The sequence below is a fragment of the Durio zibethinus genome, chromosome 15, assembly GCF_047325235.1.
Source record: "Durio zibethinus cultivar Kanyao isolate XHJ-2024 chromosome 15, ASM4732523v1, whole genome shotgun sequence".
NCBI lineage: Eukaryota > Viridiplantae > Streptophyta > Magnoliopsida > Malvales > Malvaceae > Durio > Durio zibethinus.
The window spans coordinates 7,982,260-7,993,766 of record NC_143176.1 but is presented as its reverse complement, the minus strand read 5'-3'; the positions used below and the strand labels follow the sequence as shown (position 1 = coordinate 7,993,766).

General features: G+C 33.4%; 2 protein-coding genes across 2 annotated transcripts; one reads left to right on the top strand and one right to left on the bottom strand.

Annotated features, from left to right (window-relative positions):
* The first annotated feature begins 709 nt into the window (after window positions 1-709).
* LOC111301740 (NADPH--cytochrome P450 reductase 2-like) lies at window positions 710-6,337 on the top strand. Its single transcript, XM_022897654.2, has 17 exons — window positions 710-1,208; window positions 1,329-1,388; window positions 1,482-1,558; window positions 1,675-1,732; window positions 1,858-1,978; window positions 2,781-2,850; window positions 2,937-3,131; window positions 3,234-3,326; window positions 3,496-3,721; window positions 3,815-3,898; window positions 3,983-4,134; window positions 4,523-4,619; window positions 4,871-5,020; window positions 5,097-5,174; window positions 5,281-5,403; window positions 5,520-5,633; window positions 5,731-6,337. The coding sequence occupies exons 1-17, from the start codon at window positions 864-866 to the stop codon at window positions 5,809-5,811; spliced, it is 2,124 nt and encodes a 707-aa protein (XP_022753389.2). The 5' UTR covers window positions 710-863; the 3' UTR covers window positions 5,812-6,337.
* Window positions 6,338-7,759: 1,422 nt separating this feature from the next.
* Window positions 7,760-10,975, bottom strand: LOC111301739 (putative small nuclear ribonucleoprotein F). The gene is made up of 5 exons (XM_022897652.2): window positions 10,848-10,975; window positions 10,597-10,684; window positions 10,445-10,482; window positions 10,132-10,196; window positions 7,760-8,019 (listed from the first exon to the last, which is right to left on the bottom strand). The coding sequence occupies exons 1-5, from the start codon at window positions 10,851-10,853 to the stop codon at window positions 7,950-7,952; spliced, it is 267 nt and encodes an 88-aa protein (XP_022753387.1). The 5' UTR covers window positions 10,854-10,975; the 3' UTR covers window positions 7,760-7,949.
* Window positions 10,976-11,507: the final 532 nt, after the last annotated feature.

The window sequence follows — 11,507 nt, the reverse complement described above, 5'->3', positions numbered from 1 at the left end:
ATTATTTTTATATCAAATCATGAATAATAAATAATTTGATTTTATAAAAAAATTGTAAAAGCGTTTAAGTACACAAATTAAAAGTAAAATAAAATTTAAAAAAGGGTTTAAAAATATAAAAGACAAGAGAGCGTTAAAAGTGAACCAAAAAAAAAAAAACGATTGAAATTTGATTTTTTCGCTGGACCTATAAAAGTTTGGTGAATGACTGAAATTGCAGCATAATGATTCACCGCATATTTGTTATAACAAAAAAAATATATCAAATCAGGCCTAAAGCGATTGGAGGCATTCTCGACGTTTCCACCGCGCGGCCACCACAACAGATTCGATTGTTGTCCTTATCAATAAAAGCCAAGCCCAATACTTCCAATCTGTGGGCACCCTTGTTATTATTGTCTCCTTTTTTGGTAAGAAATCTCATTGAAATGGTCAACCCCATTTTTTATTGGATGAGGATTAAGTCAAAACAGCTTTCTTTAACCCTTTGATTTTGTTTGTTCGGTTTATAAAGATTTTCAAGTATATAAAAAATGTTTTTTTTTTTTTAATTTCACAAATTCAAATAGAGTTTAAATTTAATAAAAACAATTAATATTTTTTTCGACTGATATGAAATTTAACCACAGTTGACTTAGTGTTTGGTAGGTTTGACTGATTTTGTTTTGCATCCTATTTAAACCTCGTCCATCTCGTGTATCTCCTTCCCTCTCACAGAGAAGTCTCTGGCAACTCTGAGCGACCACCAAAACTCCCAACGACACCAAATTTCATAGAACTGAAGGATCTTCTCCACCTCCAATTCTCCTCCATTTCTGCATTTACGGTTCCTCAAATTCCGTTCCGGTGAATTTCAAAAACAAATGGAACCGTCATCTTCTTCCTCCGGTTCGGTGAAAGTTTCGCTGGTCGATCTGATGTCAGCAATAATAAAGGCCAAAATGGACCCTTCCAAAACAGCTGCTGAGATGGCCACCATCCTTCTCGAGAACAAGGAGTTCGTTATGATTTTAACTACCTCAATCACGCTGCTCATCGGCTGCGTCGTCGTTTTAGTCTGGCGTAGATACGCTTCTCAAAAACCTAAACAAATCAACCCTCCTAAGCCTTTGCTCGTTAAAGTGCCCGAACCCGAAGTCGATGATGACAAGAAAAAAATCAGCATTTTCGTCGGTACTCAAACCGGCACCGCTGAAGGCTTCGCCAAGGTTCCATTCTATTTATATATTTTTAATATCTTTGGTTTTCATTCATTTATTTATTTATTTTTTCTCGATCATGATTTGCTTATTGGTTTTGTTTATTCATTTCTTTTTAACGTGACTCAGGCTTTAGCTGAGGAGGCAAAAGCGCGCTATGATAAGGCGACGTTTAAAGTTGTAGATTTGGTACGTTTAATTTTGACCTTTTCTTTTTGGTGATTAAGTTTCGAACTCGAATTGGCGATTTTAACTATTGAACTTTTTTTGTACTATAAATAGGATGATTATGCGGCGGATGATGATGAATACGAGGAGAAGATGAAGAAAGAGAGTTTGGCCCTTTTCTTCTTAGCCACGTGAGTTATTTTGAATCATTTTCTTTTTGATAATTATATTTATATCATTTATATTCGTATGTATAGATATTTTGGGAATTTGTTCTGCTGATATAGTAAATTTGGTGAACTTGTAGATATGGAGATGGTGAGCCGACTGAAAACGCAGCTAGGTTCTATAATTGGTTAATTGAGGTAAATTTTAATTGTAATTAATAAAGGAGGATAATTAGTTTGATTGTTTTTACTGAAATTATGATACTGCAGTTGTATCTAGAATGGGATTTTTTTTTTAATTAGCTGTGTGGATGGATATTTAGGGAAAAGAGAGGGGAGAATGGCTTCAGAACTTGAAGTACGGAGTTTTTGGCCTCGGTAATAGACAGTATGAACATTTTAACAAGGTTGCAAAGGTGGTTGATGACATCCTTACTGAGCAGGGTATGCTTCTTTATTTTCCCCCTGCTTATAAACGGATGCGTTGTTCCATGGATTTCTAATTGTTTTACTTTTATTCTAATAGCTACTTGGATCCTAAAAATGCTGTTAATGTTTGCTAACTATTTTTTTTTCATGAATTATGATGATGCTTATGGGAGTGTGCTTGCTTGCTTTAAATAGTTTTCAGAGTTAAATTATCATGAATATAATTTAATTTCTATAAATTGCAGTAATGTGCATATATTTAATTGGTGTACTATCAGAAGTTGCATCTTAGATATTCCACCATTTCAGTATAAAAACTATATTATTACTTAGCTATAGTGACTTTACCACTTCATGAGGGGAAAGCTTTATTGAAAGAAGAATGCAGAAGTTTACAGTATATCTTTTTGATCAAAGAGCACAAAAATCAGTCAAACTGTTAGTAGGCCTTTCATTGTACTTGATTGCCATGAAAAGCTTAACATCCCTTTCAGTCCAGAACTAGAATGTGCATCTTTTGATTAAATTTTTTGGCTTCTTTTATTTCCAATCCATGAAAATTGTGAATAGATGGGCATTGTGTTTTCAGCGAGGTAAAGTGAATCTTGACATGTAGCCAAATGTTTCTATTTATATATTCTAATGTTCAAATAGAAATAGACAGATGGATAAAATACTTGGATGCATGTAGTGAAAGATTGTTTTAGAGTTGGCTCATATACAATGGCATTGTTTTAGAGTTGGCTCATATACGATGGCATCTAATTTTCACCACATTGGAACCTGTTGCCTAACATTAGCCTTACTATATTTACAGGAGCAAAGCGCCTAATTCCTTTGGGTCTTGGAGATGATGATCATTGCATTGAAGATGACTTTTCTGCATGGTATTTAGAACTTCAACTCTGTTTTCAATCAAAAGTTTGTTCATTTTTTTACTTTTATTATTTGTCGAACTATCTCGCTCTTCTAGGTGTGAACTAGTCTGGCCTGAGTTAGATCAGCTTCTGCTTGATGAAGATGATGCAACAACTGTTTCTACCCCATACACTGCTGCTGTGTTGGAATACCGTGTTGTATTTTATGATCCTGCAGATGCACCTCTTGAGGATAAGAACTGGAGCAATGCAAATGGTCATACTATTTATGATGCTCAACATCCATGCAGGTATACAAGAATAGTTTTTTCAGCTATCCTGGTGGCCATTTGGTTTAGTATTATTCTTTGATGCAATCTAACTTTTTTTTTTTTTTTGTTTCTAACTTGAAGGTCTAATGTTGCTGTGAGGAAGGAGCTTCATACTCCTGCATCTGATCGTTCTTGCACCCATCTTGAATTTGACATTGCTGGCACAGGACTTTCGTAAGTTGCTTTCCTAAATCATTTGGTAAATGTATTTGTAAATTTTTTATGTTGCAAACCTCCCTTTCTCTTTTATCCTCATTTTCTAAAACTAGATGCTGAGTCCTGCCAATTTCAAGTTTTCTTGTTAACATCATAGGGAACTTCGTCTGCTTGTCTTCCTTTTCAGATATGAAACAGGGGATCATGTTGGTGTTTACTGTGAGAATCTAGATGAAGTTGTAGAGGAAGCATTGAGATTATTGGGGTTATCACCAGACACCTATTTCTCTGTTCATACTGATAAAGAGGATGGTACTCCACTTGGTGGAGGCTCTTTGCCTCCTCCTTTCCCACCTTGCACTTTAAGGACAGCACTGGCACGATATGCTGATCTTTTGAGCTCGCCGAAAAAGGTTAGGCTATTTTATTTTTCTCAATATATCATGAACTCTTCTATCTTTTTCTTTAAGTAACTAAGCTAATTCTTTAATTCATACAACTTCCAGTCTGCCTTACTTGCTTTGGCTGCTCATGCCTCTGATCCAATTGAAGCTGATCGACTAAAACACCTTGCATCGCCTGCTGGAAAGGTTATAGGAGTGAATTTATATTAGTTTGGTTCCACTATTTTGTGGCTTATTTGTAAGCTAATGCACTTTCTGGCGTTTATACAGGATGAATATGCACAATGGATGGTTGCAAGTCAGAGAAGCCTCCTTGAGGTCATGGCTGAATTTCCTTCAGCCAAGCCTCCACTTGGCATCTTTTTTGCAGCTGTTGCTCCAAGGTTGCAGCCTAGATACTATTCTATCTCATCCTCGCCAAGGTAATCCTATTTTCTTATCTTTTCTTGCTTTGGCAAGTAGCTTTGCATTAGGAAAAACTCCATTGTGATATTTGGGTCAATTTTGGAGTGATGATTCCTCATTTCTAGATCAGTTGAGCGTGAGAGCTTGCCCTCTTGTGGAAAATGACACCACAATTAGATCACGATGGAGTCATCCAATTCAATTTTGTTTTTTCATTTCCTACATTAGCAATGAAAACCCTTCTAAAGAATAAGGCTAGGAAATCTGTAATAGATGATTAAGTTAGTAGCATTATGAATCTCTCATTTAGGAAACTTCTATCGTCTCCAATTTCACGTTTTATTCTAATTCTAATATTTTTAAATGTATGTGGACATATTTACCATCTATAATTATGTTTTACAGGATGGCCTCATCTAGAATTCATGTAACTTGTGCATTGGTTTATGAGAAAACACCAACGGGTCGTATTCACAAAGGAGTTTGTTCAACTTGGATGAAGGTACTCAGTTCAACATGTTTTCTTTTTCTCTTTTACATAGTTAGGAGAAGTCAAGCTCTGAAGTTAATGGAGACTTAGATGACATTTTTGAGATACATGATGTGTAGTTCCTGGTTGCTAAGTGCTAACTTATTAGCATCCATTTTTAACTCTCCTTTTATTATACTTCCCTCTTGTATTGTACATATCTTTATAATTGAATAATAGTAGTAATATAATCTTTATCCACATTGGCCCCCTTTCTTTTTCAGAATTCTGTGCCCTCGGAGAAGAACCATGACTGCAGCTGGGCACCTATTTTTGTCAGGCAATCAAACTTTAAACTTCCAGCTGATACTAAAGTGCCCATTATTATGATTGGCCCTGGTACTGGATTGGCTCCTTTCAGGGGATTCCTTCAGGTAAGTTTTGTCACCTTTTCCTCGTTCATCATGTTGAATGAATTTTTAAGCTAATTATTTGTATTTTCTTTTTTAGGAAAGACTTGCCCTAAAAGAAGCTGGAGCTGAACTAGGTCCATCTGTATTGTTCTTTGGCTGCAGGAACCGGAAAATGGTTAGTCGTGTGCTTTCCAGTATTGTGATTAGTATCTCCCGTGGGTTTAGCGATATGCTTGTAATTAAACTACAAAGTTTAATTCAGTACTTTTTTCTTGGTCCAGGACTATATTTATGAAGATGAGCTCAACAACTTTGTCAACAGTGGTGCACTTTCTGAGCTTGTGGTTGCTTTTTCTCGCGAGGGACCTACTAAGGAATACGTGCAGCATAAAATGATGGAGAAGGTACTGGACATGTTTCGCCTACCATGAATTTCAGGATAGAAGCTTTTTGAAGGTTTTAAGTTCTCTTACCAGTATATTAATTTGAAGCTCTAAACACCTTTCTGCCTTATTTCCAGGCCTCAGACATCTGGAACATGATTTCTCAGGGAGGTTACATATACGTGTGTGGTGATGCCAAGGGCATGGCTAGGGACGTCCATCGAACTCTACACACTATTTTGCAAGAGCAGGTACGTTTATTACGTGAATCCTAGACTATATAGTTGTTAATATGAATAATTGAATATATAATTGGTAATTGGGTGCAACAAACTTTACCAATATCAGGGATCTCTAGACAGCTCAAAGGGAGAGAGCATGGTGAAAAATCTGCAAATGAGTGGCAGGTATCTACGTGATGTATGGTGATGATTACCATGAAAATACAAAAAGAAATTGCATAAACTATATTTATACATATACCGAGGTCATATCATTTGGATGAAAAAGGCTCGAGAGAAGGCTACCTGTAAAACCATCTCTGCCCCTAAATTGGTGGAGATTAAATTTGTTCATTTTTACCGCTACAATATGATGGGTTTTTTTTTAAGGTTCATGTAATTTATGTATATAAATAATTATTAAATTAGAGGATTAGCTACAGGAATGGAATAATTAACCGGCCGGCGAAAGAAAGGAGGTTCAAATGACGAGCAAATGTTGTTGTTGTTGTTATTTCTCCTACTACATGTAACTGAATGGACATGTAATTGAAGTTTAGAATCTCAAGTGATTGCTGCTAGTGGTGGACGTGGGCGCTGGAAAAAGTCAAATTGCGCCTCCATTGCGCCTGCATTTTACTCTGCATTTGCTGTTACGAAAAAGTTTGTGATGTATGCTTGTGCTTGCTTAATAATTCAACAATGACTTTTCAATGAAAGGCAAATGATTTAAATATTGTTTCTTCTCGTATTCCAACAAATTCGTTACTCAAAAAATTCTTCGGACTTGAAGTTTATAAAGCGGAAAATAACCCCCCAACCCCCCCCCCCCCGGTAAAAAAAGGTGACATAAAGGGCAAAAACGGAAAAGGTCAGGTTTGAATTTTGAATATGTATATGATACCCCTTAATTTTTTGTACAATCAAATTTGAACGTTTCTCTGTTTCTAAATGACGTGATTTTTTTATCGGAAACTTGCATCTGAATTGAACAATTCTAAGCAATAATCATAAAAATAATTTTTTTTTTTTATTGATCAAGTCAAGGATCTTACTCAAAACAAGCCCCAGTTACCTAGTTAAAGTCAATTATTTTATTTTCCAGTTTAAAAATTAATTGGATAAATCATTCAAAATTTTCAAATCATTGAAAATTAAAACTTTTAATGGTTCTATATTAAATTTTTAATGGTTTTTATATTTTCAATGTATTTAATGACCATTTTTAAAAATCACTTAATTGAAGATTTTCAATGAAAAAATTTTGAAAATGTTAAATAACTTTTAGCTGCTTAATGAATTAAGTCAATTTTGTTTAATAAAAAATGTTATCTAATTGCATTAATTGCATGTTCTTTCCTTTTAACAATTTATTCTTTTTTTTTAATTGAAAATAATTTTAAAATCATATCTAGATTAATAAAAATTTTACTTGACATTTAATTTTCAATAGCATATCAAACAACACTTAAATCATAAATTCAGTATTTAAATTTTTTTAAACTAAAAATTTAGTACTTAATTTTTAATGTTAAATTTATTCCATTTAACAAATAACACCTGAGTTAGAAGTGTGTATGGTTCCATAGAGTCATTTTAGTAGTAAAAAAAAATACATTAATTTTTTTTTTTTAAAATAGAGAGGGTTGACATATATACCAAATTGCATTTATTTGTTGCTGTTGAAAACAACTTCAATCAAAATGAATTGTTATGTAAAGAGGCTGAATGAATTCCTAAATCAATCAAGAATTAATAAGGAAAAGGGAAAAGAGAAGAGAAACAATTTTACCCAATTTTTTTAATAAAGAGGCTTATTAATCCAACCACTTCAAGTGAGTTACTGGTTGGGATAGACCTGCATCACCATAATCTTCATTAAATTATTTGTGAGGATTAAAATTATTATTACTATTGTGTTTTTAATATTTAGTCTTCCTTTGAATCCTCTTACTTCATTATTCACTTGAGTGAAAAACTCTATTATCTACTTGGCTGAAAAAGATATTGCATGCGTGTAAAGTTATTTGAATCTACAACCTTCGACCGCCAACTCAAATGTCATGCTAATTAATCTAAAAGTCAATTAGCTACTATTATTTAAGAAAAAAACAAATGAGTTGTTGTGATATGTTGGAAAAAGATGCAACAGTTAATTGGCTAAAAGATGCATATTCCAAATAATGTTGGTAAGAGCAGTAAATCAAAACACAGTTGAACTATATAGCAGTTTGTTTGATCAGTGGATTAAATGACATACATGACCTACAATAACGCTAGATAAAACTTACATCAGCTCTGGTCGAATAGCCAAAAGTTCTAAGCATAAACCATATGAGAACCCATCTAGTCTCTATCAGCATCTTCTATATCTTCATCTTCCGGAACCCCGCGAAGATATAGAACATTATTACATCTGCAGCAGTAATGGTAGTTGGTTCATTCATTTTTAAACATGCAAAACATGTAATCTAATTTTCTTCTACATACTATCCTCATGTCATAATTTGATGAAAGGTAGCTGTACTGTACTTCTCATATAGTAACAGGAAACAGGCATGGAGATGGAGGCATTGTAGTTTCAATATTTTCAAAGGTAATCAAAGGGCGCTGAAACAATCTAGGTATGAGATAAACTCCTTTGTCGTTTATGCATGTCAACCAACCCATTCCTTGCTCAACTAAACTCAAATCAGAACAAACATAAGACGGGAAATCCAATAGCTAATTCACCAGTATTAATAAATGTTATTGGTAGCCAACAGCTTTTCATTCCAGACACCATTTGTTGGACTAACTTGCATGAAATCTGATCAATTATTTCAAAACTCTTGTTTTTTGACAGATAAAGTGCAACTGGACCATGGTGCAACACACAATTTTAAGACATTCAATCCGAAAAGAAATATGCAACTATTATTGAGCAGTGCAGAAAAACTCATGGTACAGAACCTGATGCATTATTTATACCAGATAAAAGCAACATGAATTTTAAGAAAATAACAAAGATTAATGAAAAAAATATACTCTCATAACTGGAGGATAAGAAAAATCTAGCATAACAGCAATAACAATATGCTCTAAAGATTTAATCAAAATAATCTCTACCAAGCCAAGCAAAAATTTATTAAAATGCAAGACAAGCAATTAACATGTATAGGATATGAGACCACAAAATCAAGCCAACTGCCTTAATATCAATCATTCAGTGGCAAAGAGAGTTCATTATAGATACAGTTCAGATAAACCAAGAGAGCAAGGGTTTCCAATTTAATGCATACAAAAAAGGAAAAGGAAATATTGACAAAGTCATGGAATCCAACCAGCAAAAATGAAAGTAGGAACAAAATATTAGAATATGATTACAAATAGATTATTTAGAAAATCCTAAAGATAGAGCAGTACATGTGAATTCAGAAAATATAGATAGAAACACAATCTGCATTGCTAAATTTTTAACTTCAGCAATAGCATTTAATGTTGATGAGACTATCAACATATGTACTGGAAATTGGTCAACCCCCCCCCCCCCCCCTTTTCATTACCCAAATATCCATAGAAAGATAAAAATTAAAAATTTGCAAGATGAAGTTTTAGCAGAGGAAGGGAAAAGAAGTGATAAAAATTTGGGAGGAATAATAAACCAATTCTCATACATGACAGCATGCACTTAACCAATTTATTCACTAATATGTTAATAAGTTACACTATTTATTCACTAATATATTAATAAGTTAAGCTACTCCAAAGTATCTAGATAAGCTTTTCTAATGTCACTAAACCAGAAAAACAGACTTAAATTTATTACTGGTTATAGTAGACATATGAGCTTTTTCTCTATCATGATTGCTTTTTGCATTAAAAAGATCATGCCATTGACCAATGTTTAAATTAAAATAAAGCAGCATCAATAACTGTAACTCGAATATTCAAATTTCAAACATGCACCATAGCACCACACACACACACACACAACACAAGTGTGCTAGTGCACACTCATTCAAACCCACCCATCCACATCTCACAGTGCCACGAATAGAAACCATTATATTGTCCCGTATATCCCCTGCATTTCAAACCATACACACTTACTCTGTCTAGTTCAAACAAAACAATCTCTACCAAGCTCAGCAAAATTCTTTCGACTGCAGGAATAATGCAAAACCCACCAGGTAATTCTTCAGATTTACGCGACAACATTAGCTGAAGAAGACACCCTATTAGTGAATACTGAGGCATCCACATCTCACAAGGAATAGAGGAGCTCCGATGCCACATCTCATATGAGAAAATCACAACTAAATTATTTAAGATTTTCCTTGAACAAAGCTGGAAATTGGGATGGCTTTAAATTCATTCTATTCAGTAGATTCATTGTGTTTTCTAAGAGTTTCCTTGTATATTTTCTCCTGATATAAGATATAGTCCAAACATTCAACCAACTCTAGAGATTGACATAACAGCAATAACAGTATGCTCACATAAGATAAATTCAAGGAAGAACAATCTAGCATTTGGAAGAAAATACCTGATTAAAATCTCCCCTAGATTTCCAGTGAATTGCCCATCGATAAACTCTTCTGCATTGCCGAGCTACCAAAAAAAAAAAAAAAACCAATTCATTGGAAAATGTTAGCAACAATGCCCTTCAATAAAGAGAAGAAAATACGAAACAGTTAAAAAAAAAAAAAACCATGGAAATAATCAATGCCATTTCCAAGTTCCAACAACAATATTATACTTAAATCAATGACAATGATAATATCAATGTCGTTCCAAATTTCAAAAAAAAAAAATGCATGCAATTTAGAAGTTAAATTAAAAACAAAATAAGGTCATACCTGCAAGTTCATGTACGAATCAACCGAGGCAAGAAAACCTACGAAAAGCACACAATCAAGCGCAATGTTAGAATATCAACCACCAACGAAAAAAAAAGAATTTTTTCGGATAATCAAAATGAAAAGAAAAGAAAAGAAAATTTTTGCATTACCTTTGTATTCCATCCCCCATTTGAGCTTCACTATAACAGTCTTTCCAGTCAAATTGTTCAAGAAAGGTTTTGGGTTAACAGGTATTGTCTACAATGTTCAAACAGAGTTTAAAATTTAGACTTTAAATTACACTAAAAAAAGTGTAAAACGAATAAAGAAAATCAATAAATTTCGACCACGTAGAGAGGAAATGAAACTTTGAATCACAAGGAATAAATCTAAAAAGATTAAGAAAAAGAAAGAAACTCACAGCCATTAACGAGAATAAAGGAGGCTTCAGCGGTGAGCGGAAAAGTTAGGGTTTCGACTTTGAGTCCTTTCGCTGTTGGCTTCGACAGGGTTTAGGGTTGTTCTCTTCTAATCTAACAGCAAGTGCCATTTGGCTTCCTTTACAGCGTTGGATTTTGGGCTTAAAAAAATTGGAAGAGAAAAAAGAATGGATTGTGGCCATGATCCAACCCAAAAAGCCCAATTATTACGGACAATCTTTATTTAGGAGTCTTTAGAGGCCAATTCAACCCAAAAAAAAAACGAAATCTTTTAAGCATTATTATATATATTCTTTATTTATTCTTCTGTTTACTTAAATATTTTCTTTGGAAGATTTATAATTTAAAATAATTTGTACAAAAAATAAAATATAAAAATTTATCGAACTTATAGTTTTAAAAACTAAAAAATAAACATATGCTATGACGTGTAAACATATAATTATTTAAAAATAACTTATAACAATGATTTTTTAAATCTATTGTATAAAAATTAATCCTATAGCGATGTCCGTGTAATTAACTCGTATCTATGAATCTCAACTAGATATATAGTATATATATATATATTATGGACCACTCGGATTTTGAAGTTTTGGACTAAAATAAGATAGAACTTTTGGTTAAACGAGACTTCGGTT